This window comes from Hemiscyllium ocellatum, chromosome 5 (assembly GCF_020745735.1).
Source record: "Hemiscyllium ocellatum isolate sHemOce1 chromosome 5, sHemOce1.pat.X.cur, whole genome shotgun sequence".
Taxonomy (NCBI): Eukaryota; Metazoa; Chordata; class Chondrichthyes; order Orectolobiformes; family Hemiscylliidae; genus Hemiscyllium; species Hemiscyllium ocellatum.
Window position 1 is genome coordinate 104909277 of NC_083405.1, and position 20423 is coordinate 104929699.

General features: G+C 42.8%; 1 protein-coding gene across 3 annotated transcripts in view; it reads right to left on the reverse strand.

The window, feature by feature from the left end:
- The window catches only part of nrp1a (neuropilin 1a), a 183084-nt gene that overhangs the window by 126436 nt on the left and 36225 nt on the right, over positions 1-20423 (reverse strand). For all 3 annotated transcript variants that reach the window (XM_060825079.1, XM_060825078.1, XM_060825077.1), the window contains exon 3: positions 7133-7314. In XM_060825079.1, the coding sequence (XP_060681062.1) occupies positions 7133-7314 (182 nt within the window). The remainder of the gene's footprint in view (positions 1-7132; positions 7315-20423) is intronic.

The window sequence follows — 20423 nt, forward strand, 5'->3', positions numbered from 1 at the left end:
TGGTCCTGGCTGATCATAATACTGGCTACGTCAAATCCCAGAGTGAAGCCTACCTTGATGGATCATTTTGTTTATGCTGCAGTTGGTTAACATGATGGCGATTCACTGAAACATATTCAGCGAAGGCTGCAGGCGTTCCTTAATAACGGAACATAAATTTATCACTCAAAATCAAATAAAAAGCCATAAAACAGTTAGAAAGATCTTAACACAAATAAATTTCAACCTAACCAAAGAACTGCGGATGAAGGAAATCAGAAGTAGCTGAGAAAACTCAGCAGGTCAGACAGCATCTGTGAAGAGAAAGCAGAATTAATGTTATGGATCCCTTCTTCAGAATTACTGAGCTGTCCCAGGAATTTCTGTTTTTGTTCCAAATTTCAACCTGTTGCCCAACACATGCTTTCACAGATAGTCATTGGAATATCATTCCTATCCCTTCTTTTCCATAACTGACTCTTCCCAATTTCTTTTCCTTGCACTGCTGAGGTAGTTTTATGACTCTTTTCTCAGTTTACTTGCATCAAGCATTTGCAATTCTGATGGCCTAAACTTTTTTCAGTTTCGGCAACTTGAAGACTTCTACACAGGCTCTCCCAGTTTGGAAGCACCACAAACTAAAACCACATTAGCTAATGAACTAAATGGAACTGGAGTCTGTGGTTGTCTTGCACAGATCCTAACATTTGCCCTAGACATGGTAAACGGGGGCCAAATTGGCACCTTGCTTTGCTGACAGGGATGTGAAGGTCCTGCTCTAAGGGGTAGTGTAGACACAGGACTTCATCTTCCCCCTGAACTAACCACACAGATTTGATACCAGACCGCAACAACAAGGTCTGAGATTGTCACTTGGGTACTGCAGTCTCAGGCGTCTGCAGGAATGCCCAGCACTGGAGGAAGAAGGTCAACGAACTTTACCACAGCGCAGCATTAAGTACTACCATCTTCTCTCTGATACCTCCCACTCACTCGCTGTTACAGCACTCACCTCCTCCCAAAGCCCATGCTACACCACTCTCACTGCAACAGCCCTCTGCACTACTCACTCGCTTGGGTCTTTCCCCCACCTGCATGGCAAGTAACAGCTTTGCCTCCCACTTTCATCGCCTTTAATATTTGCCTCTTTTCCATTTCAGGAGGAAAGCAGCTTCCAATAAGGTAGAAAGAGTCAAGGTGGGCCATGGGCTGCTTTCTGCTCTGATTCTCAACCCATATGTATACAGCATCCTGACTGCCATTGGCCTGAGTGGCTAACTGACCATGGACTAAGCCCCTGGACTGGTATCAGATGCCAGTCTTGCCTTTCTGTGCTGGTAATTCCCCCTCAGCAAAGGCTGTTCTCCTTGACTTGACTGAGGCTTGCTGACAATTACAGCCATGTTTCCTGGCTTTGTGTCTGCATGGCAAGAAATAAGTTATTTGAGCCTGGTAACTCTGGCTGAGGGGGCAAAAGGCAAAACGCCAAGACAAGGCAACGCACGGCAGTGATGCAGTTAGCATCTAAGTAGGCGCAGAGCAAGCAAGTGTTATGCCAGCAAGTGAAGAGCCCGGGGATGCAGTCTAGTCCAGTCCATGAGTCCTTGCTGCAGCATTACAATGATAGCAGCTGTTGGCCAATGAGGTATCGCAATGAAGTGCCTGTAAGTGGATCAGAAATGTGTCATTTGGCTTATTAGAGGCTGGCACATCCTGGATGCCAATGTCCATGGATATGGATTGCATGTAGCTGATGCCCACAGAGCATGTGTTAAAATGTTGATGCCCAATGCCCAACATGGAGTTCCCAAGGAGTGAGTGGCAAACTGAAATCACCAGGTACTGGCTCTGATTTCTATGTCAGGATTTTTCCAAGTCTGGCTTGTTTGCTGCATGCAGTGAGATATAAAGCTGAATATTAATGAGGTGCTTAGTGGGATTACTAAGTATTTAAGAAACTATTATTCTCCTTGGCATGCATCTCGCTGCTGTCGAGTGAGATACTCGCTACACCGCTTGGCAAAAGCATAGAAGACAAGAGATGCTCCCAACATCAGTGCGGGCATCATCAGATTTCTCATCTGATTCTGCTACACATTTCATTGTAGCCCACATCACTCAGACCCCGATAAGATTCCATCCTTTTATCATACATCTTTTATCAGAAAAGTTCTCACTCTTGATCATTTTCAAAGAATACTTTATAGTGTCAGCTATGACTTAGCTTTGGCATTCTTGGATCTGAGTCAGGAGACTGTGGGGTCAGGACCAACCCAATGCAGAATATAGGCTGACACTCCAGTGCAGTACCAAGGGATCACTATACTGTCAGAGTACATTGGTTAAGATGGGAAACCAAGCCCTTGTCCTCAGATAGATCTAAAAATCCGATGGGACTATCTTAAAGAACAGGGAAATCTTTCCTCGTTTTCACTCTAATATTTAACAAATGCCTGACATCATTAAGACAGATCCTCTAGTCATTTGTGGAACCCAAAATCTGGCTGCCCTATTACCTACATTATAACACTTCCTATGTACTGCACTGGCTCCAAAACATAATGGGATAAGGCTGAGGTTTTGAAAAAGTGCTATATAAATGCAAATTCCTCCATTTCTCTTGTCGCCTCCCTGCTGAAAAGAACATGTTTGGACATTGGAAAAGAACAGGACTGGAGTCAGTTCTATGCTTATGCCCTTGACCCGTGAAAAACAGCCATTTGGACAAACTATTGCTGCATGAGGCAAAGCATGCTCTAGATTACAGGAGATAACTAGAGGAATCATAATAGAAAAGTGGAGAATAATGACAACTTTGTTTATCGAACTGGATTAAGGTTAGTCAATTGGAAGACTTTCAGCTAAACCACAAGGCTTCCCAATGTAATGTCTTCCTTACAGGATTATAGAATGGACAAGGAGAAAGTGAGGACCCTGCAGATGCTGGAGATCAGAGCTGAAACATCTTTTGCTGGAAAAGCTTATGCCCAAAATGTTGACTCTCCTGCTCCTTGAATGCTGCCTGACTTGCTATCCTTTCCCAGTGCCACACTTTTTGACTCTGATCTCCAGCACCTGCCGTCCTTACCTTCACCAAAGCACTGAAAGAGGTTATTCCGTCCACAATATCCAGGACAACATGCTGAAAGACCAATTTAGCTTGTCACACTGCCCTGCCCTTTCCCAATAGACCTGCAATTGTTTGGCTGTACCACATTCCAAAGATAATATGCATTTTCTTTCCAATCCCAATCTGAAATTCCAACTTCTCTGTGTTCCTGAACTAGATAATCATTCATGGTGTGACGCTTGGGAAATCAAGATAAAATTATTCATCTTTAGCTGCAAAATATTTAGCTCAAGGCTGGGTAGAGGTGAGAGATTGCAAAGATGAGGGATGACTGTTGTTGGAACAGGATAAGAAATGGTGAAGAAAGGAGGGGCAAAGGAAAGGAATGGAGGTTGTGAGGGACGGTGGGATAGAAAGGAAAGGCAGTGGAGAGGGAGTGGGGAGTGTTGAAGAGTGATGGGGAGGCATGAAAACAAAATTCCAAGGTTACAGACTGTCTCATTAATTGGAAATAGGACAGGACAGCCATGTGGACATTACCAATGTGAAAATCCTTCCAAGGAGTGTTAACAAGGGATAGCGCGTTATTAGCTCATAGAGAAATAAAAACTGCACAATTCAACTTTGGAAGCAACTCTTTCCCTGCCCCCACCAGCAAACAGCCGATAAAACTCTGCTTCTACTTAGACGGCGAATACCATGAGGAAATAACTGTCGTTTATAATTTTGATGAATTACACCATACAAATCCATACAGAATGCCTGTCTTTGACAACTGTCACCGTTCTCTGAGTTAAATAAGCATGAGATGGGGTGCTTTTTGATCCACATGTTGTATTTATACTGCTCCAGTACACAGTACAGTACACAGTTAATCAGCAACAAAGAGACATGAGTAAATTCTTCAGAAAGACAATTATCTGATCCTTGTCACTCAGTTGTATGTTTGGCGTTCCGCACACCCGTGACATCTGTGAAATGCTGAAGTGCTTTGAATTGTTTACTTATCAATGTATTTGCAAATGTCCACATTTCAACTCTGAATTAGTCAAGCCCTTTAAAAATACCAGAGGTGTCTCACAGAGACTCAACATGTACCTTTTTAAAAAAATTCATTCACAGGTTGCGGGTGTCACTGGCCAAACCAGCATTTATTGCCCATTAATAATTGACCAGAAGGCAGCTAAGAATGAATCACATTGCTGTGGGTCTGGTGTCATACGTAGGCCAAACCGGGTAAGTCAGCAGTTTTCTGCCCTTACGGACAAGGTGGGTTTAGTTCAGTTGGCTGGATGGCTGGTTTGTGATGTGGCATATGCCAACATCGCGGGGTCAATTTCCACACCAACTAAGGCTACCATGAAAAGAATCTTGTTCTCAATCTCTTCCTTTGCTGAGGTATGATGACCCCTTACGTTTTAACACCACCTATAATGAGAGGGCAGTCTATGGTCTGGTAAAACTATGGTTACCTAACATAATACTAATCCCTGGAATGTAGGAGATTGCGGGATGACCTTATAGAGGTTTATAAAATCATGTGGGGTATGGATAAGATGAATAACAAATGTATTTTCCATACGGTGGGGAAGTTCAAAACTTGGGGCATTTTTTTAAGGTGAAAGGAGAAAAATCTAAAAGGGATCTGAGGGGCAATTTATTCACATAGAGGGTGGAATGAACTGCCAGAGGAAGTGGTGGATGCAGGTATAGTTAAATGTAAAATACATTTGGACAGCTGCATAAATAGGAATGGTTTAGAGGGATATGGGTCAAATGTAAGCAAGAGGGACTAGTTTAGTTTGGAAAACTTGGTTGACATGGACGAGTTGGACTGAAGGATCTGTTTCTGTGCTGCATGACTCAATGACTCTGACATTGTGTGGCTTGAGGTTATGATCTGTAGCCAGATGATAACCAGGCCCTTCGCTCTTTATGACTCATGCAGCCTTGGGCTTCAACATGGAGAATTAAAGAATGGCTGGTAAACTGGTTTGTCCCTTTCCTATTGGTGGACCGAAACTTGAACTATCATTGGACACAGAACCAGATTGTTTGGATCCTCAGGCATACTATGTGAAAATTGAATTCTTATCTACATGGGTATTTGTCTTGCGATCAAATTTTGACTCACACCATTTTCCTAAAGGATTTGTGACCCTGACATCATTCCTTATTGCCTGTTGAATCATGATTGATTTGCAAACAAATTATAAACTTCCCAACTAGGAATAGCACAAGAAAAACATTATGCTCAGGACTCACCTTCAACCATTCACTTACAGTTTTCGAAGTTAATTTGTATGAGACAGTAAAACTGGCTGGAGTTAGGCTTTACATTATCATTTTCAATGTGCTGTTACAAACTGTGCAGTACAGTCCTCTGATGGGGCTGCCTCCATGGTAACCAAAACAGTACTTTTATCCAAATGATCCTATTAGACAAATCATTCAAGTATATCTGCACTAAACACAATTTTCAGAAATTGTCCTTCAAATGTCCTGGAATTAAGGTAATTAACCCATCACTGACAGCAATGGGTTTAATGCAATGAGTGTAATAGTTCTGTCGAACTCATTAAGACCGAAACTACTTCGTATCAACTAGAGCAGGAAGCCTTTCCAGAGACCATACAGACGTCTACATCTGTTCATGAGAAACTCCAGAACACAGAACCATGAGGTTAATGATCTGCAAACAGAAATTAGACTATTGTTTTTCAGGGTTAGAGTTTTTTGAACAGTGGACAATTCGCTTCTGCCCACAGTGTATAAGCCTTGCACTAAAAGCAGCAGTTGAACTCATGCCCTATATTTGTTGTCATTTTATACACTTTAAGGTTGGGGCAAATTTCAGAAGATGAAACAGTTTTAGTGCTTGAGACAGCGAACGTAAAAGAATATTGAATCATTTCACTTGTTTGTGCTATACATAATATGATACAACAAGCATCTTAAATACTTCCAACAAACCAGCTGTGTCCCCTCATATGAAAAGAATTAATTTGTCTTTAAAGTATATGTTCTTTAATCAAATATAGTTATGTACTGCATATTGATTCTCTGGCATTTACTGCACACCAAGAGATTGCTTGTTGTTTTGGCCAATTTTCCATTTCTTGCCAATACAACTCTGTTTTACATGGAATTAGTTCCCTAGGAATAGTGGATGCGTTTTGGTAGGGAGTTCGGTGGTGGTGGGACTATTGTAATTATATTATTGCACTACTTCCATATTAAACCTGACAGTCATTGACATTACATTTGTTCTGACTTTGGTTTCAGCTTCAGTGTTCACATACAAATTTAAAGCAAGTTTCAGAATACCATAAGAGGTAATCTATGTTGGACTTAACAGAATGGTAAACTGTAATGGCTTTGAGTAACTGCAATTTTAAAGATCAAGTTATGGTACCAGTTTGTCAAAGTTGCAAGGATTACGTTACAAGATTGCATGATTTGTAAAGAATTATTTTTAACATTACTATTTATCAGAACAAGCTCTTGACCTACACGAAATGGCAGCAGTTCCTTGAGGCCTGTCAAGGTGAAGGAGAAAACTGAATAGGGAACTGCGCCAAGACATGAAGGTTTAGCTGCATGAGTGCCCATTAAAATTCCTTGGACATTTTTGATCAATCACAGATGTAGCACAAATGGGTAAAAACCATGGCTCTGAGGTTCTTGCACACAGAGACCACTAAGAGTAATCTCATTTTGCTCTTGCTTTGCCAACATAGCACATTACTGAACAGACTGAGAACCGACCAAAAATGACTGAAAGTTCGATTGACAGCCAAGTCCATTAGTTTGCATTTCAATTTAGCAGAAATCAGTGGAAATAGACGCTTGTCAAAACACACTTTTTTGGAATTAAACTTACATGCTGTATTTCCATAGAAAGTAAGTTTGATGAAAGTTAAGTTTGCATACTGCACAAAATTGTTTTCAACTATTACAGCAGTACAAATTTTGGGATAACTTTGAATCTTTTGTTTCAAATAATTTGGGGAAAAGAAAACACTCAATATGTCTTGCAAAACCCTCCAATGGAATTACTGCGGCAAAATCAGTGTGACCAACCTGTTTTGAAAATTTCATAACGGATGGAGAAGCCAGCTCCGTGTGTTTCATAGTCGGACACAAACTTTACATATAGCAGTGGTCCTGTGGAGATCTGTGGAGAAGGGGCAATCTTCCCACAGAATTTTCCCAGGGATGGTGCTTTCTCATCTCCACCGTCTCGTACCTCCACAAAATCATATCTGAGGGAAAACACAGGGAATTTAATTAGAAGTGTTCCATTGTTAATGAATTCAATAATCATTCATTCTTTTTCTTGCTTCCATACATCTAAAATGTGGATACCTGAGTCACCATTGACCAATGATCTTGAAAGGTTATCCCATGTCTTTCCTTCCTTAATGCAACCTGCTGAATGCTAGATTTAGAAAGCACCTGTGCACAAGTGAGATAGATTTTGAGTAGTCTAAGCATCACAACCGAATCTTAGAACATAGAACATTACAGCGCAGTACAGGCCCTTCGGCCCTCGATGTTGCGCCGACCTGTCATACCAATCTGAAGCCCATCTAACCTACACTATTCCATGTACGTCCATATGCTTGTCCAATGACAACTTAAATGTACTTAAACTTGGCGAATCTACTACCATTGCAGGCAAAGCATTTCATACCCTTACTACTCTCTGAGTAAAGAAACAACCTCTGACATCTATCCTATATCTATTTCCACTCAATTTAAAGCTATGCCCCCTCGTGCTGGCTGTCACCATACTTGGAAAAAGGCTCTCCCTGTCCACCCTATCTAACCCTCTGATTATCTTATATGTCTCTATTAAGTCACCTCTCAACCTTCTTCTCTCCAACGAAAACAGCCTCAAGTCCCTCAGCCTTTCCTCGTAAGACCTTCCCTCCATACCAGGCAACATCCTAGTAAATCTCCTCTGCACCCTTTCCAAAGCTTCCATATCCTTATAATGCAGTGACCAGAACTGTACACAATACTCCAAGTGCAGCCGCACCAGAGTTTTGTACAGCTGTAGCATAACCTCATGGTTCCACAACTCGATCCCTCTATTAATAAAAGCTAAAACATTGTATGGCTTCTTAACAACCCTGTCAACCTGGGTGGCAACTTTCAAGGATCTGTGTACTTGAACACAGAGATCTCTCTGCTAATCTTACCATTAGCCCAGCACTTTCCATTCTGGTTAATCTTTACCTGACATTTATTTCAGCACACATTCTAGTGGGCACAATACCCTGTGTATTCGGATAGTGAGTCATACTGGGGCTTGCAAGGTCACTGATTCCTTCAGCTGTTCTACATTGGGTAATAAGATGAGAATAATGAGCCACATCACTTAAAGCTAATGTGCAGCAGGGAGCTTGTATAGTCTTATTCCCTTCCCTGGCCCAGAGTCATTGAAGATTAATTCCGAACAGCTTCACTGGCTGAGATTGGTTGTCTCGGTATATAGAATAAGGCCCTGGTCTCTACCATTCAGAATGCTAGAAAGTAGAATCCAAGTGACAAATGTTCATATAGATTTCTTTGTCATTGATTGAGATAATCTAATCAGGCCATATATAACACCAACCATCTGAACTCCTGCCTCAGAACATCTGCTTCCAAAACTCTCACCACCAGATTTCAATAATGCAAAATTCTCTTGCTCAGTCTCTATCCTTCATTATTCATATGCTTCACTTTGTCCAAAATGTTGTTGTCCATATCCATATTCACACTATCCTATTGACCCACCTCCTTGTGCTCACTAGCTTCCAGTGGCTCCTGGTCATCCAATGTTTCAATTATAAAATGTTCATCCCTGTATTCAAATTCCATCATGGCCTAACCCCTTTGTAATATCTAGAATGTCCTTTTGAGACTGGATCACAAAAGAATTTGAGGGTTTGGTTAAGAAAAAGAAGGAAGCATATGTCAGGTACAGACACGATAGATCGAGTGAATCTTTAAGAGTATAAAGGAAGTAGGAGTATACTTAAGAGGGAAATCAGGAGGGCAAAACAGGTACACGAGGTAGCTTTGGCAAATAGATTAAGGAGAATCCAAAGGGTTTTTACAAATACATTAAGAACAAAAAGGTAACTAGGGAGAGAATAGATCATCAAAGATCATCAAGGCGGCCTTTGTGTGGAGCCGCAGAAAATGGGGGGCTACTAAATGAGTATTTTGCATCAGTGTTTACTGTGGAAAAGGTTATGGAAGATACAGACTGTAGGGAAACAGATGGTGACATCTTCCAAAATGTCCATATTATAGAGGAGGACGTGCTGGATGTCATGAAACGCATAAAAGTGGATAAATCCCCAAGACCTGGTCAGGTGCATCCTAGAACTCCATGGGAAGCCAGAGAAGTGATTGCTGGGCCACTTGGTGAGATATTTGTATCATTGACAGTCACAGGTGAGGTGCCGGAAGAATGGAGGTTGGCTAACGTGGTGGACCTGTTTAAGAAAGGTGGTAAGGACAAGCCAGGGAACCATAGACCAGTGAGCCTGACGTCGGTGGTGAGCAAGTTGTTGGGGGGAATCCTGAGGGACAGGATGTACATGTATTTGGAAAGGAAAGGACTGATTAGGGATAGTCAACATGGTTTTGTGCATGGGAAATCATGTCTCACAAACTTGATTGAGATTTTTGAGGAAGTAACAAAGAGGATTGATGAGGGCAGAGCGGTAGATGTGATCTATATGGACTTCAGTAAGGTGTTCGACAAGGTTCCCCATGGGAGACTGGTTAGCAAGATTAGATCTCACGGAATACAGGGAGAACTAGCCATTTGGATACAGAACTGGCTCAAAGGTAGAGGACAGACGGTGGTGGTGGAAGGTTGTTTTTCAGACTGGAGGCCTGTGACCAGTGGAGTACCACAAGGATCGGTGCTGGGTCCTCTGCTTTTCGTCATTTATATAAATGATTTGGATACGAGCATAAGAGGTACAGTTAGTAAGTTTACAGATGACACCAAAATTGGAGGTGTAGTGGACAGTGAAGAGGGTTACCTCAGATTACAACAGAATCTGGACCAGATGGGCCAATAGGCTTGAGAAGTGGCAGATGGAGTTTAATTCAGTAGTAGTGGTAGTGGTAGTGTCTCCATTTGAATTGTGTCAGCCTCTATATTTGCACATACCTGAGTATTGTTTAGGTGACAGTATTTATGTGTCTGTGTATTTGTGTCTAAGTCTTATGGCAATGACACGGGTCTTGGCCACCAGCTATAGAGCTGATAAAAGGTACCTCTTTCCAGGAAGGGAAGCTGCATTACTCAGGCACACGACAGACCAGTCATTGGCCTTTCCTCAGATTAAGGACCCCATGAACAGCAGTCCACTGGGAAGGCTGTGCTTGCTGCCAGGACCACACTCACCCAAGGCCTAGTATCATTATTGGATCCCAGGCTGCAGTTGAGTTGAGTCATGGGAGGCATTGACAGCAAGGCCAGGGTGTGGCTCTCAGCAGACACTCTCCTTTCCTCGTGGTAAGTCTCTGGATCAAACATCAAGCGTCTTTGAGTGAGGGACAGCCTGGCAGTCTGCACACTGTCCTACATGACTTTTGTGCTGCCCCATGCTAAGTCCCTGGCCATCAAGACAGACCTTTAGGTAGGCATTAATTGGACACTTAAGAACTACAATTGGTGGCAGGGAATCACCGGTGACTTGAAGACAGGAATATGGCATTTCCCCACCTGCTGCACTCCCATCTGATCAAATACTCCCCCTGCTACTGAACTGGTATGGGTGTGTGCCTTCAGGTGCGGTGTGTGACTACTGGTGCAGATGTGTATTTATTGATGTGGGTATGTTTCTACTGGTGCGAGTGTGTGTCTACTGCTGTAGGTGTGTATCTACTGATGTGGGTATATGCTTACTGGTGTAGCTATGTGTTGACTGATGTGGGCATGTGTGTCCTACCATGACGATGTGTCTATTGGTTTGTCTGTGTGTCTGTGGGTGTGGCTATGTACCTACTGGTGTGGGTGGGTGTCAACTAGTGCGTGACTATGCGTCTATCAGCAAGGTTGTGTGTCTATGGGTGTGGCTATGTGTTTACTGGTATTGGTGGGTGTTTACTAGTGTTATTATGTATCTACTGGTGTGGGTGGGTATCTGTTTGTGTGGATGTGTGTCTAGTTGTGTGTTTGTGTATTTGAACATTACCATGCCTGTTTACATGTGTGAATTTGTGTGAATATATGATTGATTAAGAAAAGGAACCGTTATTTTCACACTGAATTGTGTAAGACAGCTTACTGAACTCTAGGAATGCAGCCTCAACTACTGGGAGTGCTTTTTTGGCATTTGGAAATGTTTGTTCTGTTCATGGAGAACAGAATGATGTAAGGACTGGCCATATTGCTGATATGCACTGCTGGTGGTGTAGCTCCTTGCCAGCAACAAACTCTTCCACAAGCAGCCCTCAACTATGCACCAGGGAAAGAGTGACTTTTGCAGCTTGATAGTAACAGAGTGTCAACATTAAGCTGATGTTTTCAAGTCACATACTAACAGCTCTGAGCAATTACTGTAGTGTATTGACAGAAGGAATGGCAATGTATAAACAACAGAACTGCCTGATATCACACCTGAAAAAATAGTGAAGTTGCATCCTAATGACTGTCACTTGGTGCTAGCTAATGTGATTTGTTTTGGTGCTTCTCAGTGCCTTAGAACATTGGTGATTGTTTAAAAGTCAACAACATAGTGTTAAACTGCAAAGTTGTGCACACTTAAACATAACCTCAGAAAAATGGAGAAACGTATTCAGTTCTCTGCAATCATCTTCTTGGCAATTTTCAGGTATGAAAATGGAAGTATAATGTGAAAAAGATTGGAATTGAGCTGCATGATGAGCGCTGCCCCTCATTACTACAGGGTTGTACAGCAAAAGCAAACATAATCTAAAAAATGTCATCAAAAAGGGTTCAGTACTCTAAAAGGAGTGGTTCAACAAGATAATGTCATCTTGAGAGATCACATAAAAGGCATGTGCATCAAGGAGTGCAAGGACTGAGCTACAGAGAGTGAGATGTGGTTCCCTATGATGAAGGGAAGTCATTATATCAGACATTAAGATGTATCACAGGGTGTGAGAATGAGGATTTTATTGTATTAGGTACAATGACAGATCTATGAAAGTCTGGCCCAAACTGAGTACACAACCTCAGGGTTCCACTGACGGATAAACTTCACAAGATATTTTCTCACAAAGATCTGCAACCCCTCAACCACTTCAAAAACATTGTGTAAATAATGTGGACATGACCAAAACTATTTTGAACACTTTTTTAAAAATTTCTAATTAAACTGCCTCGGGATTATTTGCTGAGACACTCAATTAATTCCAATGCTGTAAACAAATAGACACTTCCGGTCACATGATGTTAAATATACCAAAGCAAGTCAGCTGCAGCAATTGGAAATGAAGATAAGTAAATTCAATGTAAACATGAGATATAGGCAACCAGTGCAGTGACTGGCAATGGCAATGGCAGATTAGACTCATGCTATGAATATTTTGCATAAAAAGAAAGACTGACATTTCCACAGCACTTTTTACAACCTCAAGGCCTCCCAGTGAATCTTACAGCCTACCAATTGCTTTTGAAGTGCAGCCACAATATAATATAATAAACATGGTAACCCATTAGGCTACTGCGAAGCTCCAGATAGATCAATGTGATAATTGGTCCGATAATCTAATATTGTGATATAGAACATAGAACATAGAAAGATACAGCGCAGTACAGGCCCTTCGGCCCTTGATGTTGCGCCGACCGAATCCTACCTAACCTACACTAGCCCAATAACTTCCAAATGCCTATCCAATGCCTGCTTAAATGACCATAAAGAAGGAGAGTTCACCACTGCTACTGGCAGGGCATTCCATGAACTCACAACCCGCTGTGTAAAGAATCTACCCCTAACATCTGTCCTATACCTACCACCCCTTAATTTAAAGCTGTGTCCCCTAGTAACACCTGACTCCATTAGCGGTAAAAGGTTCTCAGTGTCGACCCTATCTAAACCCCTAATCATCTTATACACCTCTATCAAATCTCCCCTAAACCTTCTCTTCTCCAATGAGAACAGCCCCAAGTGCCTCAGCCTTTCCTCATAAGATTTTCCTACCATTCCAGGCAACATCCTGGTAAACCTCCTCTGCACTCGTTCCAATGCCTCCACATCCTTCCTATAGTATGGCGACCAAAACTGCACACAATACTCCAGATGAGGCCGCACCAGGGTCTTATACAGTTGCAACATGACCTCAGGACTCCGGAACTCAATTCCTCTACCAATAAAGCCCAGTACACCATATGCCTTCCTCACAGCACTATTTACCTGGGTGGCAACTTTCAGAGATCTGTGTACATGGACACCAAGATCCCTCTGCTCATCCACACTACCAAGTAGCCTACCATTAGCCCAGTAATCCACCTTCTTGTTACTCCTACCAAAGTGAATGACTTCACACTTAGCTACATTGAATTCCATTTGCCACATTTCATCCCAGCTCTGCAACTTATCTATATCCCGCTGTAACCTACCACTTCCTTCCTCACTATCCACAAGTCCACCGACTTTTGTGTCATCCGCAAACTTGCTTACCCAGCTTTCAAGCCCTTCCTCTAGATCATTTATAAAGATAACAAAAAGCAATGGTCCCAAAACAGATCCTTGTGGTACACCGCTAGTAACTGCACTCCAAGATGAACATAGTCCATCAACTACTACCCTCTGTCTCCTTCCAGCCAGCCAATTCCTAATCCAAACCTCTAATGTATCCTCAATGCCATACCTCCGTAGTTTTAGCATTAGCCTACCATGGGGAACCTTATCGAACGCCTTACTAAAATCCATATACACAACATCTACTGCTTTACCCTCATCCACTTCCTTAGTCACCTTCTCAAAGAACTCAATTAGGTTTGTGAGGCACGACCTGCCCTTCACAAAACCATGCTGGCTATCCTTGATCACGTTATTCCTATCCAGATGTTCATAAATCTTATCCCTTACCATTCTGTCTAAGACTTTGCCCACCACTGAAGTCAGACTCACTGGCCTATAGTTACTAGGGCTATCCCTACTCCCTTTCTTGAACAAGGGGACCACATTCGCTATCCTCCAGTCCTCTGGTACTATTCCCGTTGACAATGACGACATAAAAATCCAGGCCAATGGCTCTGCTATCTCCTCCCTAGCTTCCCATAGGATCCTAGGGTATATGCCATCAGGCCCAGGAGACTTGTCTATTTTCATCCTCTCCAATATTCCCAGAACCTCTTCCCTGCATATTTCCAGGCCATCCATTCTAATCATTTGTGACTCCATATTCACATCAGCAACAGTGTCCTCTTCCTGAGTGAATACTGATGAAAAGTATTGATTTAGTGTCTCTCCAATCTCCTCCGCCTCCACACACAACTTCCCACTACTATCCTTGACTGGACCGATACCTACCCTAGTCATCCTTTTATTCCTGACATACCTATAGAAAGCCTTTGGGTTTTCCCTAATCCTACCAGCTAAAGACTTTTCATGTCCCCTTCTCGCTTCTCTTAGCTCTCTCTTTAGATCCTTCCTGGCTACCTTATAACTCTCTATCGCCCCAACTGAACCTTCACGCCTCATCTTTACATATGCCGCCTTCTTCCCTTTCACAAGGGATTCCAATTCCTTACTAAACCACGGCTGCCTCACAAGGCCCTTTACACCATGCCTGACTGGTACATACTCATCGAGGACACGTAGTAGCTGCTCCTTGAACAATCCCCACATCTCATTAGTGTTCTTCTCTTGAAGCCTGTTTTTCCAATCCATCCTAAGTCATGCCTCACTGCATCATAATTTCCCTGCCCCCAGCTATAACTCTTGCCCTGCGGCACACACTTATCCCTCTCCATCACTAAAGTAAAAGTCACCGAGTTGTGGTCACTGTCCCCGAAGTGCTCACCTACCTCCAAGTCTAACACCTGGCCTAGTTCATTACCTAGAACCAAATCCAATATAGCCTCACCTCTTGTTGGCCTGTCTACATATTGTGTCAGGAAACCCTCCTGCACACATTGGACAAACACCGACCCATCTAATGAACTCGAGCTATAGCTCTCCCAGTCAATATCTGGGAAGTTAAAGTCCCCCATAACAACCACCCTGCTACCTTCACTCTTTTCCTGAATCATCCTCGCAATATTATCCTCTACTTCTCTAGGACTATTAGGAAGCCTGTAGAATACACCTAACAGGGTGACCTCACCTTTCCTATTTCTAACCTCAGCCCAAACTACCTCAGATGGCAAGTCCTCTTCCATCGTCCATTCCACTGCTGTAATACTATCTTTGACAAGTAATGCCACACCTCCCCCTTTTTTACCCCCATGTCTGATCCTACTAAAACATTTAAACCCTGGAACCTGCAACAGCCATTCTTGTCCCTGTTCTACCCACGTCGCTGTGATGGCCACAACATCGAAGTCCCAGGTACCAACCCACGCTGCAAGTTCACCTACCTTATTTCTTATACTTCTGGCATTGAAGTATACACACTTCAATCCACCCTTCTGTTTAGAGGCACCCTCCTTCGAGATCACTGCATTATTCATAACCTCCCTACACTCAAGGTCCTGTACCCTAAAGCTACAGTCCAGGTTCCCATGCCCCGGCGGAGTTAGTTTAAACCCTCCCAAAGAGCACTAGCAAACCTCCCCCCAAGGATACTGGTGCCCCTCAGGTTCAGGTGTAGACCATCCTTTTTATAGAGGTCCCACCTTCCCCAGAAAGAACCCCAGTTGTCCAGAAACTGGAATCCCTCCCTCCTGCACCATCCCTGTAGCCACGCATTTAACTGCTCTCTCTCCCTATTCCTCGACTCTCTATCACGTGGCACGGGTAACAAACCAGAGACTACAACTCTGTTTGTTCTAACTCTGAGCTTCCAACCTAGCTCCCTGAAAGCCTGTCTGACATCCTCACCCCTCTTCCTACCTATATCGTTGGTGCCAACGTGGACCACGATCTGGGGCTGCTCCCCCTCCCCCTTAAGGACCCGGAAAACACGATCAGCGACATCACGTACCCTTGCACCTGGGAGGCAACATACCAAACGTGAGTCACTGTCGCCCCCACAAAACCGTCTGTCTGTACCCCTCACTATCGAGTCCCCAAGAACTATCGCTCTACCTTTCTCCACCCTTCCCTTGATCACGTTATTCCTATCCAGATGTTCATAAATCTTATCCCTTACCATTCTCTCTAAGACTTTGCCCACCACTGAAGTCAGACTCACTGGCCTATAGTTACTAGGGCTATCCCTACTCCCTTTCTTGAACAAGGGGACCACATTCGCTATCCTCCAGTCCTCTGTTGAATGATGTTGAATGAGAGATAAATATAGGCCAGAATATGAAGGATGACCCCTGCTCCTCTACTCAATGGGTTCTTTTACGGGCAAATATGGCCTCAGTTTAACATCACATCAGTAAAACAGACTTCCGTCAAGGTAGGACTCCCTCACTATTAGAATAACGAGTCAGGCTTGACCTTATAGCACAATTCCTGAAGTGAGACTGGAATCCAGAAACGTCTGACTCGGAGGTGAAAATGCTACCAATAATTGTGATGGATGGTAAATGTATAAAGTCAAACTTTCATTGGCAAAAACAGGTGACAGCCGACAGCACGTCAAATGTTGAAAGCTATGAAATGTGTAAATACTGGATGAATGTTTATACAAACTTGCTGCAGTAATAAATTTTAAGACTATCATGTGACACCAATAACTTTGCTTATAAACAACAAACACCTACAAACACTTACATTAGAATTTTGCAGCATTTTAAGCCATTCCTAATCTAACTTCAATAAACAATATAGACTTTCACAGTACTGAGGAACAAAATATGAACACAATGTCACAAAATTAGGTGAACAGAGATTTGAGAAAGAATACTAGACCACCAAAGTGACAGATTTAGACTGTGTGAGATATTAAACTGGTAAAATTCTCAATCCTGGCTCCAATCTGTCAGTTCTGGTTTTAACAGAGACAGGGCAGCAGGTTGGCAAATGATGGAAAGGTGGTGTTTTATGATACTGTTACTGGACCTGTAGCATAGAGGTCCAGGTTAATGTTCTTGTGATATGGGTTCAAATCCCACAATGGTTACTGCTAAAATGGAAATTCAGTTAATCAATCAATACTCAGATAGTGAATCCTCAGGTCCTGAAGCAGTCCATGTCCAAATGCAACAAGACCTGGTCAATATCCAGGTTTGGGCTAGAAAGTGGCAGCTAACATTCACTGTACAAATGTGCCAGGTAAGGACCGTCTACAGCAAGAGAGAATCTAACCATCACTTTTTGACATTTAATTGGATTAACACCTCTGAATCCCCATTCTGAACATGGTGGGGGTAACCAACAACCAGAAACTGAAATGGATAAGCCAACACAAATACTGTTGCTGAAAGAGTGGCCAGAGGCTGGGCATCCTGCAATAAGTAACTGACCTTCTGTTCCCACAAAGCCTATCCATTACCTACAAAGCACAGGTCAGGTCAGGAACATGACAGAATACTCCTCAATTGCCTGGACAAGTGCAACTCCAATAACACCCAAGAGGCTTGACAGCATCCAGAACAAAGCTGCCTGCTTCATTGGCACCACATCTACAAGCATTCACTCTTCCACCACTTAGGAACAGTGGCAGCAATGTGCATCTACCTACAAGATACACTGTAGAAATTTACCAAAGATTCTCAGACAGCACCTTCCAAATCCATGACCGCTTCCACCTTGAAGAAGAAGAGCAGCAGACACAGGGAAACACCACCACCTGCAATTTCCCCTCAACACATCGATTCTCCTGCTCCCTGGATTAGATTAGATTCCCTACAGTGTGGAAGCAGGCCCTTCAGCCCAACAAGTCCACACCAACCCTCCGAAGAGTAACCCACCCCCCTCTGACTAATGCTCCTAACAAATATGGACAATTTAGCATGGCCAATTCACCTGACCTGCACATCTTTTGAATGTGGGAGGAAACTGGAGTACCTGAAGGAAACCCACACAGACACGGGAAGAATGTGCAAACTCCACACAGTCACCCGACGCTAGAATCAAACCTGGGACCCTGGCGCTGTGAAGCAGCAGTGCTAACCACTGAGCCACCGTGCCGCTCCATGCTGTCTGACTGGCTGTGTTTTTCCAGCATCGCACTCTTCGACTCTAATCTCCAGCAACTACGGTCCTCACTTCCTCCGATTTCCCTGCAACCCTCTCACCATCCTGATTTAGAAATATATCACTGTTTCTTCACTGTTGCTCAGTCAAAATTCTGGAACTCTCTTCCTGGTATAATCATGGGTGTACCTACATCAAAGGAACTTCAGTGGTTCAAGTAGGCAGCTTACCACCTTCTTAAGGATAACTAGGGATGGGTAATAAATGCTGGCCCAGGAAGGGAAGTCTGCATCCCATTAATGAATAAATAAAAGCCGAAAGCTAGAGATAAAGTCAAAGATTCATACAGCATGGATACAGATACTTCAGTTCAATTAAACCCCACTGACCATGTTCCCAAATTAAGCTAGCTCCACTTCCCTGCACTTGGCCCATATCCTTCCAAACCTTTCTTTTTCATGTGCTTATCCAAATGTCTTTTAAATGTTGTAACTGTACTCACATCCATCACTTCCTCTGTATATTCATTCCACACAAAAACAACTTTGTGTAAAAATGTTTCTGCTCATGTCATTTTAAAACTTTCTCTTCTCACCTTGTAAATATGCTTCCTCGTTTTGAAATCCCCTAACATCGGGAAAAGACATCTGCCATTCACCTTATCTATAACCCCCCATTTTAAAAACCATTACAAAGCCACCCCTTAACCTCTTACATTCGAGTGAAAAAATTCCCAGCCTATCCAGTCTCTCCTTATAACATCCTGGTAAATCTTTTCTGAACCCTCTCCAGTTTAATAATATCCTTCCTATAACAGGGAGACCAGGACTGGACATGATGGTTCAGAAGAGGTCTCACCAATGTTGTCAACATGATTTCCAAGCCTTAACTCAAAGGTCTGAGCATTGAATGCCTTCTTAACCACCCTGTCTAGATTTAATCGATTGCCGAAAAAATCCACCTGGTCCATGAATGTTCTTTAGGAAATCTGCCTACATGTGACTCCAGAGCAACATCAATGTAGTTGACTCTGAACTGTCCTCTGAAATGAATCAGCAAGCCACTCATTCAAGGGCAATTAGGGATCAGCTACAACTTCCGGCCATGACAGTGATGCCCATGTCCCACAAAAGAATTAGGAAATCCATTTGCAGGAGGCAGATATGATTTAAATATTATAACATATCAACATGTTCCATATTTAATCACAATATGGAATTTAACAATGGCCAGGTTTTCTCAGCTCCAACACCTGGTCTTCCCACCCCAACCCCTCAGGTCCTGGACCTGTCAATCTCTTTCACAAGGCCTTCGCTATCTGACTCTGGACCTATAATCTCTCTTGAGCTTCCCTGACAATGCCAGCTCAACAATGGAACTGCTCTTCTGCATTCCCCTACCCACCCTCCATCACTCCCACCTCAACCCCAGTCTCCTTGATCTTCACTAGCTCCACACTGTGATGGCCTTCCCCTTGACCCAACCATCTCCCCTACTGATGTCTCCCCGATATTTGCTAATTGCAGACATCCATCTTTCTATCCTCTCCCAGCTGCCACAATGTGTCATGAAATTCAGCTGGACCTTTGGAAAGCCTATTTCTCTGGATTTCCTGATCTAAAATCAGCTTAATGTTCACTTTCTGCCTCTGAGTTCATATCTAGCCTCTCATCCCAGACCTGCTCATTTTCTGATCCATATCCTGTGGAAGCACTCATTAATTCTCTATTCTCTACCCACCAAAAGTGAGGATTTGTTGGGCAGATTGGAATCCAAAGGGAGAGACCTACCTGATTAATGTGCTCTGGTAGCTAACCACAGGGGCATTCATGACATTAGCCTGGGAGCAGGCTGCTTGAATGCTTTCTCAGCAGTGAAGGTGTGAAGGACAAATATGTTGAAAAATTGGGAATAATATAAAATGCAAACAAAGCCCCATTTTTAGAAATACTTTCTCAGACCATTTTACAAATGGCATAATAATGCCAGTCTCGGAGAAAATGTTTGACAATATTTACAAAGCAATTAAAAGCAACAAAGGTAATATGTCCCAATCCAAAACAATAAAATTTATTTTTTAAAAATTCTCTTCCATGATGATAATAGATAACTATGATTTGGAAATACAAAATGTA